The sequence below is a fragment of the Perna viridis genome, chromosome 9, assembly GCF_037379345.1.
Source record: "Perna viridis isolate PV_CMFRI_1.1 ecotype Kerala chromosome 9, ASM3737934v1, whole genome shotgun sequence".
NCBI classification, from domain to species: Eukaryota; Metazoa; Mollusca; class Bivalvia; order Mytilida; family Mytilidae; genus Perna; species Perna viridis.
Genome location: NC_142453.1, coordinates 7,165,025 through 7,186,509, shown reverse-complemented (window position 1 = coordinate 7,186,509; position 21,485 = coordinate 7,165,025). Strand labels below are relative to the sequence as shown.

At 31.5% G+C, this 21,485-nt stretch overlaps 1 protein-coding gene across 2 annotated transcripts; it reads left to right on the top strand.

Moving 5' to 3' along the window:
• The first annotated feature begins 583 nt into the window (after positions 1-583).
• LOC148606505 (uncharacterized) lies at positions 584-19,492 on the top strand. Of its 2 annotated transcripts, none has more exons than XM_088544909.1 (4): positions 584-820; positions 16,741-16,884; positions 18,109-18,340; positions 18,840-19,492. In XM_088544909.1, the coding sequence occupies exons 2-4, from the start codon at positions 16,761-16,763 to the stop codon at positions 18,934-18,936; spliced, it is 453 nt and encodes a 150-aa protein (XP_088401035.1). In that variant the 5' UTR covers positions 584-820; positions 16,741-16,760; the 3' UTR covers positions 18,937-19,492. The 2 variants fall into 2 exon arrangements, with proteins under 2 accessions (XP_088401035.1, XP_088401034.1); XM_088544908.1 differs by lacking the exon at positions 584-820 and adding an exon at positions 7,227-7,480 and having other exon boundaries at positions 18,840-19,491.
• The last annotated feature ends 1,993 nt before the right edge of the window (positions 19,493-21,485 follow it).

Genomic DNA, 21,485 nt, shown 5'->3' with positions numbered 1-21,485 from the left:
AATTTGTGTCCAGAAACTTAAAGTATTTTTACTCAGCCAATGGTTTTCGTTGTGATTTTGTCGAAAAAGCGTTTATAAGCATAAACTTTTGATGTTTTGTTTCCCTAATATGTTAAAGGCAATTTGTCGGATTGAGACACTTTTTACTGTAACGGGAGAAGTATCGTATCTAATTTTCTTAGATTAATTTTGCTTAATTGAACATTTTTGTGTTGTTCTCAACATACGCTATATCATTGATTACTGTTTGGCAAAAGATATAGCAAAAGTTTAATTATAATGAGGTTTTTTTTGCATACAGTACTATAAACTATGCAGAGGTGAACGTGAGGAAAATACAATAAATCAATTATGCTTGCATTAGATTCTCCTATAATGGTCACCAACTTCACCGGAAGTACCTAATACCATACCTACTTTAATAAAAGAAATGTGACAATGGACAATAGAGCAATTAAAGACGAACAGTTTGCAATTAACACAAACTGGAAGTCTAGGGTTCGATCTATATAGTGATTCTCCTTTCGTTGGCAACATTATCGGACAGTATAATAAAATCATGAGTCGCATATGAAATAAACAATTATCAAATACCAACCTTTATACATCATAACTATTTTAGCCAATATTCTGTGATAAGAATTTTGGTAGTGGGTTATTAATGGACCAACACGGTATTCTGTCACGATGACTTTAGAGACAATAAAAAGAAATACCAAATTATAATTTCTTAATTAAGAGGAGGATGCTCTATCTAAGGAGGCTGCACCAAGAATGTACAATGTGTTGAGAATCCTAACGTGATGTTAACCCTTCCTAGGTAAGTCCTTGATTTTTGTAAGAATTATTTTCTATGTTAAAATCAAGACTTTATTCATAGAGTTATTGCTGATTTTGTACACTGAGTGTACTGGAAGGAATAAAGGTTTGATGCATAAAACATTGTAAAAATGCTAGCAAAATTTATTCGAATAAAAAGGTCGATCTATGCATTATCCTGTATAGCTGTATTCTCTAGGGCTTCATTGATATGAGAATGAACAAAATCATGACACCATTGAGGATATGAGGTAAATTATGATGATAACATTTTTTTTTCTGGAAGGCTTATTTTCGTCATTGCTTCGCAGGCGTCCGTGATAAAAAAATAACATCCGTCATTTACTCAGAAACCGGCCATGTAGGTCGCTTAATTTCAAGGATTTGACACAAAATTTTAGTGATAAAAAGAAAATCTAAATTGAAGTATTTTTGTATTTAACCTATACAACTGGCGACTTATTTGTTTGTTTGTAAGGTTGCGTTCATTTTGTTTCATATTTCTTATAGTTATTTAAAAAAATACGCGCAGTATTATATATATTTAAAAGTTCAAAAAGGTATGTACTTCAATTTGTAGCACAAAATGGGTACATTTTCATGCGTTATCGATATGGAAAGTCTACAGATATATGTAAAACGCAATAAAACTTTGTTGCATTATGAATACATGTAAATATAAGACTCATTTGGTTTACTACTAATCACCGTTAATTGCTATGGTTGTACACTTTTAACTTTCTTAAAATAATTATAATCTTCTTATCTAGTAATTACGTAATACATATAAATTTGTGTAATATATCAATTTTATTGCTCAAACCAACAAATAATATAGAACTTTTTATCAATCATATATACATGTAGTTTGCGTCATGTTGTGAGCTAACGTTATATATTAAAACCCGCTTTAACCCGGTGCAGACACGTTTTACTTTTCCTAACGTTGGCTTCGGTTTAGTCATAATTAACTGTAGTGTTTTGAAGTACTATTATATGATGGTTTTAACAGGGAAAAACATAATGACTCTTTCTTATGAATAAAATATGATTTATATACAATGAATTGAAATTACAAGACATGCCTACGAGAGTTGCGCTGTACTTATCTCAGCCAATTTTAATTTCATTTCAATTTAAATTATTCTTAAATATCAGTCAATTATATCTTACAATTGAAAAGAAATGGATTGCAATTTTCAATTATTCGATTAATTGAAAATGAAAATTTGATCATGGAATAATAAAAAAATGCTTTAACGAAGTTCATAATTACTTATTTTTTTGGCCCTAAAATGAAATAATTGTCCAACATTCACAATATTTGATATTCTATTCTCACCATTCAGTTATTCTGTTTTCATTTCTAACCGACAATTCTGCAATTCCAATAGTAACCCATTTGAGTTCTTTTTTATCATCGTTATGTGTCATTCTTATCATTAAAACACAAATCGCATTTATTTGTAAATAGTTACAGGTTAAGGAAATAAAAACCTTTCAGATGTTCTTCATCCTACCCCATTGAAAACCTCATCCTTCACTGCTCAAATATTTTAACAAGTCCTTCATTTATTTTGCACTCAAGGACTCATTACCCCAATTTATATATGAAATTAATTACCGTCTCATTAAGGGCAGTGCAATTTCTGAAAACGAAATTTCTATTTCCGGCCAAGTTTTTCCATTTTATACACTTCCGTATTTGCAAGACAGACAACTTCTGCCAAGACTGAATTCAGACTTTTAGTGATTCTAAGATCATACATTTAATTCGAATAGAGTACCATTTATGAAGACTTCCTCCTCTATTTAATGTGAACATATGTCATCTTGCTGCTTCCTGGTTATTTGATAGCTGTATTAAGTTTTATAAATTAGATCCCTGTGAAAAAAGCTTCCTTTTGTTGCATCGTATAAAAATATAATTAAAAAGTTTGTAAAAGTTTTTGAGAAAATAATCAAAATTTTCATGGCCATAGTTTTTAGGTACGTTGTTGATCTATCGATATTTAATACGAATTGGTGATTAGTTCTAACACTCAGTTTTACACGACAAACATAATACACATAGGTTTTCCAAAATCCTTGGATAGCCTGCTACTTCAAATTCATGGTATAGGAGATAAAAACAAAAGATTTTGAAATGATTTACCGAAAATCAACGATTTATGTGCACAATTTTTAGATCGAGCCTAGTTCTAGTTTGACAAAATAATGCTTACCATTAGTATGCAAAAGCTAAAGCTTACACAATCACAACCAATGGCTATTGCACGAAACGCAAACTGATTTTTATTAATTTAAAAATTTAAATTTAAAAAAAGGCAAATGGTATCTAATTGAAGGTGAAATTACAATACTACTTATCTACATTGCCTTTCAATTGCCGGGATTGTGCACACAAGTTTATAAGCCGAACGAATTAGAGTAAATATCACTCCAACATTGATTTTAATATTGACAATGTATGAACTATCAACCCATCACTGTAATCAAATAAACCTGAAAAAACTAGATACAAATTAAGGTGTGAGATACAACAAATAAAAGTGAGATACAGTGATGAGTGATAAGGAGAAATAATGCAATTATTTACAATGAATTGCAACTTCTTTTTTATAAATGATTGATAAAAACTTTGTCTACATATGTCGGTGATTTATTGACTTTTCACCAAAACATGATCATTCATGCCAAGCTAGCTCAGAAATTTAATTCATGCTTGGAACAAGTTGTCTGCACATTCCTTTAATCTTAGTATTCTTTGGCACTCGTAATTATATTTTGGTTATTCACGCTTTTCTCTATATCACTTTATAATTCTCACTAGTATTGAAGTCATCACTACAGAAGTTTTATGGTCGTCATCATGAACTCGTGGATCGTTATGGTGTATCCATCTGCACCATGAAAACTGATTTATTCAACGGGTCATAGTTTTCCTGTCCTCGTTTGTGTACCCCTGACTTGACTTTACACGGGGGTGTATCTAGAAAAGCAGAGGACGCTTACCCTACCGGTGCACCTGGTCCATGCTGCCAGTTTTTAAGTTGGTCATTTGCTTTTGTTACTTTGTATGTATGATTTTAGTTTCTTTATGTTCTTTGTTGTGTATGTCTGTCTTCCATGTCTGGTCTTTGTCCCTGGATTACATTCTTTTGATTACCGCTATAACCTTGAGTCCCTTGATTACTCTTCGTGAATACGTGTGTTTAACATGTGAAACGTTTGGCCCTAAATTACAATTACATCTAGTTCAGCATTTTTAAAGATCGAAATAATAAAATATATATATTTTTAAGATTTTTGATCATTAAGTACTACACGAGCAGTCATACTTACATAAGAAAGGACCTTTTTTAATGGCAAATTTTCTAATTTTATTTATCCTTTTATAGTTATTTTGTATGTGATACCGTTACTCCAAATAAAAATCATAACTAATTACAAGATAATAAGATAAATAAGCTTATAGTTGAAATATAATGGCGAAGCAAACAAATCGCAGTTATTCAACTTTTCTTATTACAGTGATACATGTTTAAGTATCAGTCGATATAAAAATCAGAAAGGAAATAAATCATGCACTCGCATTTACATGTATTTCTTATTCAGAAACACACGCAGTTGTTACGCTTATGAGATAAAAAATATATAGATTGTACTGTGACAGTACTTTTGTTCGTGGGGTACCAATATTCGTGGTTTTCGTGGGTAGACCAAACCACGAAATTTGGTTCCCAACGAAAAAAGAGAAACCCATTGATGTTTTCTCCAAAATGCAGATAAAAATACAGAAAGGACGATCGTTACATGAAAATATAGTATTTGTAAACATAATAACATTGTATTGTGGGTTTTCGACACCGACAGGCTAAACTATCAAGTTATAACAAGTTTCAATTATTCACAAACAACATGACCCTGATAAGTACAATTGTAGCCGTCAATAGCGATATTCATGTAAACATCCAAATTTGATCATATGATGCTTATTCCAGTACAAGTTTATGAAATACTCAGACCGATATTGTAATACCTTTATTCCTTATAAAACGTTTGGTGAAATATATACCATAAACACGGGAAACACTAGATAAAAATAAAAATACTGAGATAAAATAGAGAAGAAAGAAAACTAATACATAATACAGCAAAGAACTTAGACATTTCAAGTTTTCTAAACAGGCTCTGTTGAGTTAGAGAACATTGAAATTTTATCCGAGGAAATCTGAAATGCTTCCCATTTTTTTTTATTTACACAATGTCATAATAAGTTTTGTTGTAACGTCACAAACAAAGTGTGTTTTATTTCACCCGTGAATGAAGTAAGGAAATCTAACATGGCTAGAGATAGGAATACCCTTGTCTCTTAATGAAAATAAGTATGGACACATTAATAATGAACAGTTATGCTAAGCAGAATCGTTTTACGAAAACAACACAATTGATAATGTATTTCACCTGCAAAATACAAAGAACACCAAAACACACTATGTGCGATTATAAGTACGATTTTGGAAATTTCGAACAAACAATACCACTTATTCTTAACACAGCACACAATATTTTTATTGAAAATTTTCACTGTGGATTTTACCACTTGAAATTTCGTTTGAAAATTCCTGACCGTAATTACCATCTATTATTACGACAGAAGTTAAAACAAGTCATTTTAAACATTCATATTATTGCAAAATTCACATTTCAGAAAGGTCATTGATATAAAACATGTGATATAGTGTATTAACACCATCACAATCAATTACCATAATTATTATTCTGAATGGAGTCCGAGTTGCTCATTTTCTTTTTGTTTTCTGTATTATCCTTTATATTCTTTGTGGTGTATGTCTGTTTTCCATGTGTGGTCTTTGTCCTTGCATTATATTCTTTTGATTACCGTAGAACCTTGGTTCCCTTGATTACTCTTTCCTGGTACAGCTATTCAAGTATGTTGTTTCGTATCATTTTTCTTCTTATTGTCTTTGATTTTATTTTGTGAAAACTAAGTTAATTCGGTTGCGTATTTTTGTAGATTATGTCAAATGTAAATCTTTGGGGATATTATGTTATGTGTTCTATTAATAGATTTTTTACAATAAGTAAAATAAATAAATTTACATTCAAAACAATCGAAAATAGTACATCAACAAAATAATGCAATTGAATGCCATTCTATATGGTTATTTGCCCTTTATGTATATTGTAGAATTGACATGTAAAATGCATATTTGCTCAGGGACTTCTGTAAAAGAATATTTAACAATGTAACACATTTCATTGGTAATGAAGACGTTCACAAATAAAAAAAAACGGCTCGCATTCAGGGTGGTGATTATGACATTACTGTACGCTGTAGGCATTACACAATTATAAGCATAATATATATGACAGAAATGCAGCCAAAGTCTATGGAAAAAAATAACGATGTTATACTCACTTTTCATGCCTAAATATTTTCATACAAATGTCTACTAATGGAATATGTGGATTGAGACCATGCAAAAGAACACCGAGCATTTTAAAAAAACAAATCTTAAAGATCAAAAATTGAATAAAACCTCTGGGGTTATCAAATATCCTTATATGATTTTTGTAATCAATTTGATTTTTTCTGATTGGTTGGTTTGCTTTGAGAAACAAACTTAAAAAAATAAGTATTATACTTGCCTGTCACTGGGACGTCTGTATAACCGTCGATTAGTCGGCAATTTAATTACCATTCTTCATAAACACACACAGATAGAATGACTGATATACGTGCGAAAAAAAGACAACAATGGCTGCTTTGCTTTCAATATATGATAGAAGTTATATTTTCGTTCAATAAAAAAAGGCATCAAAATCATACAAAGATCAAAAAGCAAATTTTAAACAATAACGGGGGAGCGTAAACCATATTCAAACAGAGATGTCAGAACATTGTACATTACAAGTAAAGGCATAACTGCACGTCAATTAATTGCCACTGAAATTTAGGGAAAGTCAGTTCAAACAGGTGCAGTTATTTTACGACATTTCTCAATAGAACGAAATCCGACTCAATTCTGATGAAGAAATAATAACGCGTTTTACATTTTCGAAGTCACGGTTATCAATTAATTTTGACATCAAAACTTTTGTGGTTAAGAATTCTCATAGTGGCTCAGCATGGAAACTGTTAACCTGATAATTAAAATAATATAATAGCTTTTACAACGAATAAATGTGATCTGTTATAATGTAATTCATTGACTCGATTTATTTTTTCTACTATTTATTTTCTTGTAATTAGTACAATATGACAATGATTTTCTTAATCTGAAATTCCCATTGAAAATGGAAATGATCGTCAAATAACATTAACGTCATACATGAGTAACTTTGCACAGCCAAGCAATGAAGTTTTATGTCGACTTTTTGTAGCGAACATTTCTTCATCTTTTTGGGATGGGTTGTTTCAATCACTCTGTGTAGGAGGTAGTGCTCAATGGTATGAATTAATATCAGAATACGTTTACGGAACGGACGTGTTGAAAATCCGATCGTGCTGAGTCACAAATTACTTATAAGAATGTTCGATCGTAGGGAACATCATTTTTTAAAGAAATGATTTTATGGGTATGAGAAAAATTCGTCATGGATCCATTTGAAGATACTTGATCTTAAATCTAAGGTAGGATTTTGTATTCTGTACTATCATTTTATTATCTTGTGATTCTTGAACTTTAACAGACGAAAATATTTCGTAGTTTGAACTTTTTGTATATTCTAAGGAACACAAATGTCCTGAATCTTACTTACAAAATCACACATTTGATATGAACATGTACTACAATCAGTCTCGACTGACCAGTAGTTATAATCCAATATTGTATTTTAATCGATCCTGTTCAGTGCCGTTTAATATATGTTTCAGTTTTATAAGAATTTATTTGCACTTATAATTTTCCTCGATTTTTAAAATTAAAATTTTTTATCAAATAAATAAATACTAAAATTTAAATTTGAAAAAGAAAATAGGAAATTAACAAATAAAACTCTTATTTGAAGGTTATGAAACATTGATTAATGTTGATTAGTACAAAGTGATAACAAATAATAACCAAAAGATCAAGCAATGAAGAGTTTAAGTAGTAAATCTTACGGAACATAATGCCATTTTGAGCAGTTTTAAATCGAAATCTATCAAGTTCAACGCAGCTTCGGACGTTCGTTTCCTCTCTTACAAACCTCCACAGTTAGACCTTTCGAAATGCTCGGCCCTAATTCAAATCATACGTCGCTTGACAATCGGATAACATCGCATAAAATTATTCACTTTTATCTAACTTAGCAAGATTCTTGCATTTTCTGAGAGGGCTGACTGCCGCGTCTTGTGTAAATTTCGAACATCAGAGGCTGTTCGGAGCTTTGAAATCTATAGCAACAAAAATCAATTATTGGTATTCAACTTTTTTTTTTATATTAAAACTTAATATATGCTTTATAACCGTAAATAATGCTTGCACAATTTAACAGCAAAACTATAAGCGTGACCTCTTCAGCATATACGATGGTAAAATTGATATATTACAAAATAGATATAAAGCTTATCTAGATAATGTAGTCATGTATAAAATTATAATGCATAATTTGCATATTTTATGAGTTCGTGAAGGGCAAACAAATTTTCTAAAGTAATTATGTGTGGTTACATCTAAACATCTAACTATATGTATTGAAACATGCAATGGTTTATGTATGTTTAGTAAATGATGTAAATCATTTACATTTGGCTACCTTCATAAATGTCATCGTAAGGTATTCCTATTTCAGTTTTAAACAATGGGATATTTATTGTTTGGTACTGTTTGTTAAATAAAAAGTAACACTCATGTTTCTTGTTTCTGTTTTCGTTTAATAAAATATTCTGCTAAAACCTAGTATCATATAAATGTAAAAAAATATATTGTTCATATAGGTAATCCTCCTTAAAAAGAAAATGCAGTGAACAAAGGCCTGATTAATAAATCATTACCCTTTCAATGTCGTATTGAGTTTTTCAACAACAACAAAAACAAATAATAATAAATCATGGACAAAAACCCTCTCAAATTAAAAAGATAAATCGAAAAACACAATTGAGTATAAAACAATTGGTAAATGAACATAACATCGTAATAGTTAAATAAATATACGGTTGCCGTTATATGTATTGTTGACCCTTCACTAGCTATCACCGCAGCTTTTGGCTAAGTTTTATCACATAAGTGTAAGTTGTTGTAAGAATCAGGCAAAAAGGACAAAATCAGTAACATGCATGTCAAATGTCAAACCGACCGACCGCACAGTTTAATTTCACTCAAGGACGCTTTCTCTATTTAAAAAGACCATCAATTGATCTCTGCAGCACTGGATTTGCTCAGAAAATATTTTAATAGAATGTTGGAAAAAATGAGGTTATTTGCCCTTGAAATGTTCATTTTCAATGCATTTCAATTAAATAAAAGATCAATTTATTAAAATTATATGGAAAATCTGGTCTTTTTTCGTTAATTCCTTTGGCGCAAATAGTCAAATTAAATTTTCAGAATTGTCGTTTTTTTCATATCATGTTCCATGTACCTGATTCTTAAGGTTTCTTCTCCGGAACTAGCAACTCTCATAGAAACGTGATATTGAATACGTGTTTTACACGACTTTGATCTCAAGCACTTTGAGATTTATTGCAAATAACTTGCATTTTTGCGGTGATCAACAATTGCAGAAAGTGAAATAATAAATCCTGTAGTTGTAATTAAAGAGATAAATATCTGTCTAGACATGTTCGAAAAACTTATTTCACAGAAATACAAAACTGATTGTTTTGTTCTAAAAAGGAGAAATAGTTTTTTTTTTATATTTGTATGAAATTAACTATATTATAATTAGAGGATTTCTATGAGAAACAAATCGATAACTTGTGCAGTATAAACATTTTGAATAGACTGCATGGTAGTTTCTGGAAAAATGAATTTAAAGTGTAATCAAGGGAACAAAGATTCAAGTGAAAATCAAGAGAATGATCTCCATGGACGAAGATCAGACATGGAAAACACACACACACAAGAAAGAACATGAAAATAACCAAAAATAATGCATTCAAAGTAACAAAAGTAAATGAAGAACTCGGGCTCCGCTAAAAACTGGGATCATGCACCAGGTGCAGTGATAGGGCAATCGTCCTTTGCTTTTGTAGGAACATCTATCGAGGTGCTCATAAAAAAGTAGGTCAAGGGTAGACAAAAGAGTAAAGGAAAACTATTATACGTTGACCAAATCAGTGTTCATGGTACAGATGGATACACAATAATGATCCACGAGTTCATTATGACCACCACAAGATTTCTGTAGTGATGACTTGACTTCAAAAAGTGAAAGTGTAATAAAAAGAAAAACAAAAAAGTTAAAGACGGACAAAACGGACGATGTATTTAAACCGAACTATTTAAGACCATTGTTCTAAATTATTCTCATATTTATCGATACACTCGTTAATTGAGTGCTTGACAGAGGACATTATGAAATTAAAGTTCATTGGACGCTTTATCATGATTTTAGTAAACCACTGAAGCTGCAACTGCAACACTTTATTCTAAAGATGTTTAGATATATGCAAAGAACTTCGTTATTATATTTTGATCACAAGTTATTTTGCTGAAATCAACTTATTGTATTTTTTGTTGTTATTCAAACAAGTGTGGGTATTGCCCGAAAGGCATATTTGATTGAACATACATACGTTCTTGTCTTGAATGTGTTTGCATTGTTTAGAAAACTCCTTCATTTATTGATATCAATAATTGAATTATGTTGATAAATATCCATTAACATATTATACTAAACATTTAAATGGGGAACAAATTCCACAATTCTTGCCATAACCATAAAACAAGTCATATACATATAACAATGCTTCTTTCTTGAAGGTGTACTTGCATGGATGTGTTGAACTTGATATGTCATGTTAAGGACTGACCATTTCACTTTATGTACGTTACCTTTCAGTTAGTAAAATTCTGGACTCTCAGTTTTTTTTTCGATTAACAGTGTGGTATCTGTCAGTTACATGGATGGTCCTGAAATGGTAGGGGTTATTAACTCAAAGTTAAATAGAAGCGTTTCTTTAGTAGTTAGTAAAATGATATCAAAATTTCATAACATTTGATCTACCATAACTAAAGTCATCGCACGAAAACCAAGTGAATATGGACGACGACGACACGGACGCTGCCGACGACGAAGCCGCTGTCAGCCCATACCAATATACTATCGATTTGTTTTTTGCAGATACATGTATAAAATTTTTGTTTTCACATTAGTCCTACTTAAACAGTTCTCTATCAAAAGAGAATAAAACTGCAAACACTAACAGTCACGTACTCAAGTAAACATTCAAAATTCTTATGAATCAAAATTACAAAATCTAAATCTTGCTAAATTTTATCTACTTCTAAATAGCCTGAAAATGTTTCCTATACTAAAGTACTTGTTTCAGAACCAACATAACGTGTATGTACATTGTATGACTATGCTCGGGGACTGTGTAAACGCTTCAATGCTTTACACCGTGTGTGATAGACCCCTCTGCCTGTCATGTATTACAAATACCACATATGAGTGCAAACCGGGTCTAACAGTATTGAGTATATATGTTAGCACGAAAAAGAAAATTAAACCAAGTATAGGAACAGTCAGCTGATGGTCGGCGTCACTCATATCTTGCAAATGATTGGCTAACACTGTGTTATGAAAGATTTTTGGGGATTATATTGGTTTATGTCCACAAATTATCTGCTCAAAGCAACAATGTCCTAGCACGCAATGAAGGGTGTAACGGGTATACGGAAAGTGCTATCATTTGGAGCTTTATTGTTATAGTGTTATTTAAATAAGCATAGAAAGGTTGATTATTATATGTTATGCAACAATGAACTACAGGATTTCTAACGATGATTTTGTCACTAATAGGTATTAAACAAAATACGAACACTTATTAAATATGATAGTATCTTGATCTTTCTTGATGGTCATGTGATGTTTTGAAAATACTTTAAAGTTGTTCTTGATTCAAAATGTTAGCTAAGAAAATATATTTAATAGCAATTGTTTCTTCTATTTACTTAATACGATTATGTCAAATAAAATATAGAAATTAGAAATAAAAATAATCGTGATATATCTTAAATAACTGCTCTGTGGGGAAAACTCTCACTGTCTTAATTCGAAATCTCCGATTGCTTCATTCGAAATCCTCGTCCCCCATGTACAATCCCCATTTATATTTAAACCCATACGTACAGACACGGATTATACATACATGTTTGACGGAATAAGTTGATATTATCATTTATTCATTACAATATTTTACAGTAATAATTACAATAAAACACATTGCAGATTTTGTATTCCTCTGGTTTTATTCATTTCATAACATTTCAAATGCTCATTTAAAAAAGAGCATAATGAGTAGCTATTTTTGTTTTTATACTGGCCTAGCATTTAAGATATCAAATAATTTCACAATACTTTGAAATACTTGTTATTCATGAATAGACCAACAAACATCCATTACTTTAATTTAAAAAAAAAGTAGTCAAGGAAATCAAAAGAATGTAATCCTTAAACAATATATTCTGCCCAGATAAACTTCATTCAACATTACATTTCTAATTATTTTATGCAATGACCACAGTGCTGTTATATATAATCAATTTGTGTAATAAAATGCTACATGTACATGTTCTGACGAAATGTAACTCAATTAGTTGAAGATGTTTACGAGTAAGAGTAATCAAGTGAACATAAAATTCTAGAAACCAAAATAATGTTCTCCAAGGACAAAGACCAGACATAGAAAACAGACACACACAAACAAGAACATTAAATAACCAAAATAACGTGTACAAGGCAACCTAAGTAAATGATCATCTCGGGCTCCACCAAAAGCTGGGAGCATCAACTAGGTACACCGTCGGGGTAAGCGTCCTCTGCTTTTCTAGCAACACCCGCCTAGTTGCTAATAAAAAGTCAAGTCAAGGGGGGACGAAAGAGGAAATAAAAACTATGACATGTTGAACAAATCAGTTTTCATGGCGCAGATGGATACGCCGTAATGATCCACGAGTAAATGATTACTTCAATCATTACTAAGGAGGAAAATCTGTATTGTAAGCTAACACCTTCCAGAAAAAAAAACTAGACTTTTTTTTTCACCGGAAACAAATTGTTAAACTGGTATATTATCAGCACCTATGATTGAATTGATTCACGAAATGCGATAATGCATAAAAATTTAAATATGAAGAAATCTCAAAAGGGATGGCAAGAGCTTTTTAATTATAGCGATTCAATAAATCGGAGAAGCATTTAGGTATATTACATTGTCGATACAAACCAATATGTCATGTACTAATGTTCATTTACAATATCTTAATTGATTCCATTGTCCGTCCATCATCGTGTTAGAAGATTAAAACGTACAACCCCAACCAACTCCGGTTATAATACTGATCTCTGGTTTATTAAATTGTCCCTGTTGATTATTCAAACAAGTTAACCTTTTGAGATATCTACCACTGGGAAATTTTCTCGAAATTAATTTTGCAGCCCCAAGGGTGAATATATCGTACATGCTAATTTACTAGTATGAGATGGATGTATGATCAGATGACACCGTTAGAGACGGGAAGTTTTTAAGATTAACTTTACATGCTTGACAGACACAAAACAATTCAGCAAGTTGAATCTAAATAGAATAAAGAAGAGCAAAAAGGTATCATCCTTTCATATCAATCATTTATACATTTCCAGTAAAAGTGCATACAAAAGCCAAATATCACCACAAGTATATCATCTTTATTAGATTTCATTTATCTGCTACCTGTACAATGTATTTCAAAATGATATGGGGAAGGCGAAGTAGAAATTTAAATGGAGCAAGATGTTTAGAATTTTGCCACTTACCTGGTTTTGTAAACAACAATAATAAACAAAGGAAGTACATTAGCTCCATGATGATTTTCTCTAATATGAATACGATAGACATTCGGAAAAGCTATGACTAAAGAGTTTGTTAAATATAACAAACACTAGTATGTAATCTTTAAGTGTGTATTTGAATAAGAGTAATATATTTTCACTGAATATGTGTATTTTTTAACCCTATTGTAAAGGAGAATATAAACGTGAATAAAACTTAAATATTGTTGTACTTCATACAAGTTTCAACATTTTTTTCTAGTCCCATATTAGATAGTCAACAATAACACACCGAAAATATGAGAAAATTATGGTGTTTTTAAATTGTTGCTATTAATGAATTAGCAGGGGCAATGTATCATACAGTGACAGAGAATCAAACGTTTATTAGGAATATGTAATTCTTTATTACAAAAAATGTAAAAGGTTTAATAGAAAGTCAAATATCATTAATATTTTGAAATAATCTTATTTCAAAAGTAACACGCGTTCTGATTGAATAAAACATTTTGTCCCCTAAACCGGTCAATTTGAAATAACTTCAATGCCCGTTGCCCGTGGTACACTTAAAAAAAACAAAACAAAAACAAAAACAAAAACAAAAACAAAAAAAAAACAAAACAAAACAAAACAATCCCTACTTTAATATTGACTGTTTAAAGATGGGTTTATTTATCCCATGTAATCAATAAAATCTCTTTATCCATGTTATCAGCGGACGAAGTTGTAAGCTAGGGAGGTCTAATCAATAAATATATTTTTTTTTAAATATAAATTCGATGCCGTCCAAGGCCCTTTTAGATTTGAGACGACTTGTCTCTTGGCTGACTTCTATAATAAAGAAGAAACTAAACCTCCGTAATCTTTAGTACAGTTTGTTTTCTCATTCAGTAATCTCTGCTACACCAAATCAAGAAATCCGCAAAGAGTTTCGAGAGATGTAACTTCCTGTCATTCTCCTAACAGTCCCTCGATGCTTCTAAGATTTGATCTTAAATTTGTATTTGTTACCGTTAAGAAAATCAGAAAAAATGTTTTAGGATTGACAAATTAATTTTCACTTTACATTATATATAGGAAACCTGTAAACAGAAGCAAACTTCGAATGACTGAAAGTGTGAAAGTGATTGATTGGTCAACTCGGGTATCTCATTCCTAAATGCATTACACACTGCAAAATTACCAATTATGTAAACAAATATATCAAATTTATCTTTTACGATTTTTGGTGTACATAAAAAGGCTTGTCACTAGCTCGTTCATTGAGTATTCAGGAGCACGTTGTAACCGATATTTTTCCAAATATAGTTTCGTGGTCGAAATAAAACACGACAGAGAGAATAAAGAATCCGTTCTTTGTTTATATAATAGGTTCCGTAGACAAAATGTATTGACTTATATCCTTCTATGCTATAATATATGATATAACCTAATTGCTACACTCTTTGGGGAAATACAGTGCTTTCATGACTGCATAGAAAAAAATAAATTTATACAATTTGTGTATCGTTACAAAAAAAGAAACAACTATATATAAATGACATTCAACAATCAGAAGACCGTTAAATGTGAATTATTTGTCTGTACATATATTGGATCTCAATTTTGTATACTTTTGTTTTGTAAGGTTACTTTCAAACCTGGAAAACCACTTCTTGAGAAGAGAAATATAACACGTGAAGTAACGATCCTTCCTTGTTTTTACTAAATTTATTGACGGTATTGTATTTTATTAACTTGGTATAAACTAATTGCACAGATTTCTGGTGTAATTACCATTGAAAAATATGTCCGGATGAAAAAAAAAATGATAAAAAAAGTGTATATATCTTTATGTTTGTTTGTTTGTTTGTTGGGGTTTAACGTCCGAGCAGCAATATTTCAGCTATATTCAGACGATCAACATGAAATTGATGATAAAATGAACATGAAATGATGATGAAATGAAAAAGGGATGGGACACAAGGACAATGGGGTCGACAAATTTTGATTGCCACTAGAAATAGGGAGAGGTGGGTAGGGTCGGGCAATTTAGCCTCCTGTGGCGGAGCCCTATGGTTCCTACTCCGGGAGAATACCACAGCAGGGTTCTTTAACGTGCGAGGAACGTGGCATCTTTCCCAACACGGTGCACCACTATGGTTTGCGGTCAGGTTTTCCGTATTATAGCCTGAAGACCTCAGCATGCAACACGCCAGGGGTACCCCATTCCACCACCTGGGGTACACATTCCAGTTGCTCTGTGGGCAGATCTCCCTAGCCCCCATCTAAGGTTCTGAGCACTATTTAGTCGCCTTTTACGACAAGCTTAGCGCTGCTGCAGGCCTATTCTTTTAACACCCGAACCTGCACGGGGATATATCTTCATGAAATTGTACCACAAGATGCCATACAATAAATGAAAGTCTTTGATTTATTTGGGAGGCGGTTGCTATTGGACTGTTTAACTGAAATGATCTTTTTAAGTGTATTTCAATGAAATTAAAACTCGATGCTCTAACATGATATTGATATGGAAAATATGGTCTTTTTCCTTGTTTCTGATGAAGCAAATAGTCAAATTGAACTTTTCAAATGGTGTGTTCTTTTCATACCATGTATCACCCACTGCCTGCTTATTACATATTATAGTTATGGATGAAAAAAATATCATTTTGAAGTTCTACATTTATTAGAAATTGTATAATTCAGTATTGTGACTTTTAAATGAGATTATAATTTAAAAAAAAAGATTAGTACAAGAAATTCAAATATACCAGCCTGTCATGTCTCTATTACACACACTCATTAGTTTTCTTGACTACCACGCCTACTTATGATCATGAAAAGTAAGTGTATCAAAATTATACGATCTCTAAACTATATAGATAATAAATCTAGAAAGCATTGCCTGGCAATAGATATAAATAATCTGATTATACCTTTTCTTTTCAGGAGTACTGACTTACAGAAGAATGGTAAAAAAGAAAGACTTGATAAAGATATTCTTTATTTACATGTGTTTATATCAATTAGCCCCAGCTCATCCTTGTGGAGAAAACCCGCTTAGATCCGTTATTAGTCTTTCCGACCAAACAGGTATATCAATTAAAAAAAATGTTTCGAATTTTATTATTTTTATTTAAATTCTACAGCATTGCAAAGATTCCAAAAGTAATACAGACAATACATGAGATTAATAAGAATAAATCACCAAAAAAAAAAAAAAACAAAAACAAAAACAAAACATAAAACATTAATAAAAAATGTAAATTGATGCTATATCACGTGAAACCATAGCTTGAGTAATTAAGTACCATTCTGTAACAATCAGGCAATGGGTGGTACATCATTTTCCTTAATTTAAACATGTTTGCCTAAAACGTATTCAGTACATCTAGTAAACAACCAAAAAGCTATTTAAGTTTATCCTGAAGGATCCGTGATGTAGAATTTTTTTTACTGCTCATATTGGGAGAGTGCGGGAAAATTTTCCCGCCATTTTTCCGTAGTGCATTTCAACTAAATTTGACCTATCAATTTCTTTAAAAGCAAAATTTTACAAACACTTTGATGGTTATTTCTGGTGGTTATCAGGTACAAACACTTCGATGGTTATTTCTGGAGGTTATCTGGTATAAACACTTTGATGGTTATTTCTGGTGGTTATCAGGTATAAACACTTCGATGGTTATTTCTGATGGTTATCGGGTACAAACACTTCGATGGTTATTTCTGGTGGTTATCGGGTACAAACACTTCGATGGTTATTTCCGGTGGTTATCGGGTATAAACACTTCGATGGTTATTTTTGGAGGTTATCAGGTATAAACACTTAGAAAATGCAATAAAATCTGTTTTTTTTCCTTCATGAGCCACACCTTATACACATTTTGCCTGATTCTTAGATGGAGAAGTACTTAATATTTATTCTGTTTTAATACCTTTTTAATGCAATAAAAAAGGCAATGTAACAACGATAGCAATACCATTAGAATAAAATGATAATTCCAAAATAGAATAAGGTATTTGCCAAGACTGTTATATAAAATATTGAGTTATTTCTCTTTCAATATACTTAGGTTATACGTAGAACGCCCGTATTTCTTTAAGATACTGCTTATTATTGGTGATAAATATTAAACAACATTTGTTTTAATTGTATGTTATAAGATAAAATAGTAATACACGTAGTATCTCCCAAAATGCACGTAAAAAAGCAAGTATTTCGAGAAAAAATATATAGTATTTCTCCATAACATTCGTTGCTGACAATCGAAATTTGCTTTTTCTCATATATATATTAACAAATCAATTTTTAAGGTTCGGAATTAAAGTTCGTCTTAGAGAAACTGAAACAAATGGACAATGATGTTTATCGACACCTTCAGCGAAACTTCCAGAGATATGCCGAATGTGTTGGTATGGTTGATACTGGCTATTTTAAACGTTCCGAAAGACATGCCCTTGTTAGCATCAACCCTTTTGCCAGTTTAGACAATGAGGATATTGGAACCCAAAATTATGACGACAGACAATCATCGGAAATGTATAGGTTGGTAAAATATATGTTAATATTCCATCGATAATAAGGTAAAAGCTACATATACGTACATATTACACTTTATCTGCATTAGGCAGAAACTTTGCCCTGACGAGAAAAAATAATTCCATTTGGACTTTCAATTTCAACAGTTTTGGGGATGGAGATTGGAGACGCAGGATGGGGATTTTGAATGAGAAGGATTGGGAAATTTATTTAAATGTATTTACTGATATTAAAAATTAAATAAAATTGTTATCTTAAATGTTGAAGAATCTAAAAATATTAAAATTAAGTTGAGAATGTAAATATTTGACAAAACATATGCAAAAGCGATTCGACGAGGTGCTTAATTTTCTATGGAGAATAGAAATTTCTCAGTGGGGGATGGGGATGGGGACAATAGGAAATGGGGGATAATATATGGTCTAAGTTAATACCATTCAAAAGGAGTATTTCTTCACAATTTTATCTAATCGCATATTTTGATTCCTATTGTCTTACATTGTAGGCAAAATACTGATCAAGACACACGCCAGACACTAAAAGAAACGGAACAAATATTATCCAAACATTTTCTGCCGATTCTACTGCGAAAAAGACGCTAGTTTTGTAATCATACCAAAACGATATATTTGTCTAAAATAGTATTCTGCTGAAAATTAATTGATTTAATTCAAATGCAGAGATATATTTACGAGAATAACCTGACAAAAGCATATCGATTGGACGATAGTACTGTGTTGTAAAACTGTCATTTTGTCTGTACATTCAACGTATTTATTTTATAGTCAAAGGTTGTATCACAAATTAACAGGCAAAAAAGGAAAGCACCTAACAAAGATTTTGTAACTCTCTTTTATTATTGTTTTAACAAAAAAGTTTTTCGTCTACGTGTAACCGATCAGAATTTGCTTTCAATTAACACAAAATTTCAATAATTTCTTGAATAAAAGTGCTGTTAAAATAGTTAGTTAGATAGACAAAAGATGTGTGTTAGCTGCTTTCCATACCCCGTGTGTCAGTGATCTCATTAATTGCTATCTAAATAAAGTAGAACTTTATCGTATGAATCTGTATTGTCATGAAAGATTGAAAATGGTTTGAACAATTGGACATCCATTAATAAAATATGGACATTGATAATACCAGGTTTTTAATGCAAACTGCTTAATACAATCTTTTTTAGTTATCGAATATACTATGCTAATCTTAGCTGCTTTTGTTATATAAAATCGGCGATAAAGATATCACGAACAAAGGGAACGAAAATAAAATGTCTCCCAAAAAAAAATCCAACTGCAAAAAACAAAGCAGACAACAACACACAAAATTGACAACCATGAGACACAAAGTAATTGGTATTTAAATTCGATGAAATAATATTGTTACATTGTCACGTGGTTCAATTCATTAAAACCGTCGCGCGACAAAACTGATACTTTCTTACACAGCCATCAAAACTGAAACACTGAGTAATCGTGAACAAAGTATAGACTCATCTCTGAATAAAAAAGGATACCTTTCTCACATAAAATTTGATATATCTTTATATAAGCCATATTTTACATTAAATGAATTCTTAAATGGCGTAAATTGAACAACTGATGAGGCTAATTATAACATGTTACACAAGAGTGGACGCTTTAGACAGGTTTCACCACGTTGTGTAACTGACTAAGTGAAAACTGAACGGGAAAACAAGGACACATAGAACAAAGCTGTCCAGGATATATCGCAATAAAAAAATAATCTCACAATATCACATCCAAATCTAAAGGAATAATCTAACGCCACAAAAAAGTAGATAAACACATACAGAAACAATAACTTGAGATGATGCTTAATTCGGACGTTTGCATAAAGGAGAAATCAAGATAATAGCGGACATCAAAAAGACTCATCAGGGAAAAGAGCCACACATAACAAAGAACAGGATAACTAAAATAATACAAACGACGCAACAAAAGTAAATGAGCATCTCGGACTCCATTAAAAACTTGCATCAGGTACAACAGTAGTGTTAGCATCTCTAGAAATATCCGCTGAGTTGTATATAAAAGGTCAAGTCCGAAGTAGACGAAAGAGGAAAGGAAAATTATGGCAAGACGAACAAATCGATTCTCTTGATTCAGATAACTACAACGTACATGACGCATGATATGCAAATCCAGAATGTTCACATATATGATAACTTTTCTATATTTTATTGAAAAGCGTTACCGAAAGAAGGGATTATATACGATCTATATCAAAACGTGTTAATACATGTTACAACTTTCTACGGAAAACCAGAATACAGTCAGTATTGTGAAAAAAGAGTTATTTAGTATACAATTACAATATCTATAGTCCGCGTATCAAGTTTCTCTTCAACGTCCGCTCGTCCGTCACGCTTGGGCGGTACTTACATTTTGACCACTTTTTGGAACAAATTCGATTAAGTTTTCCTACATTTTCAGCATGTTGAAATTAGCAATTTTATCATCAGTATATGCTTTAGTTATATTACTTTGGGCGGTTTGTTACCCACATATCATGTAATATTGGTGTCCGTCCGTTGCATGCACTTTGCACCAATACTCAAAAATACCACCCCCAGTTTCTGTGATCTTTTGGTGAATTGTGTCACAATGATTAACAATCACTATTTTAAAATGTATTAAGCTTGAATTTTATGTCCATTTTTGTCCCATCGTTTGAGGGTGTTTTGCTATACAAAATTGTTAGGTTGAATAGACCCTTTTGTGCTAACTGTTGGATAGTCGAAGAGGATGCGTAGAGCATGCTCAAATTACACTTCAAAGAGGACATTCTTTTGTTATACCCAAGCTCTACCTCGCGGAAGTGTACATTGAGCTTGTTCACCAACTTACCACGTACGGGTCTATTCGCTTCTCGTTGCATTGAATTCTTGGTCCCTTTGATTACTATTGCACGTTCATATTATTGATTATGCAGGTATGGTTCATTACTCGTCAGAAAATTTTTACCAAAAGTTGTTTAGCCTTCATTCTCGTAATAAACAGCAAAGTACAGTGTTTTGCAGTATTTTTATGTTTTAATATGAACATGAATATTTTAGTATTTTATACAATTCATTTGAAAAGAATTCAATTACATTAACCCGTTTTATAATGCTGAAAATATTTTATAA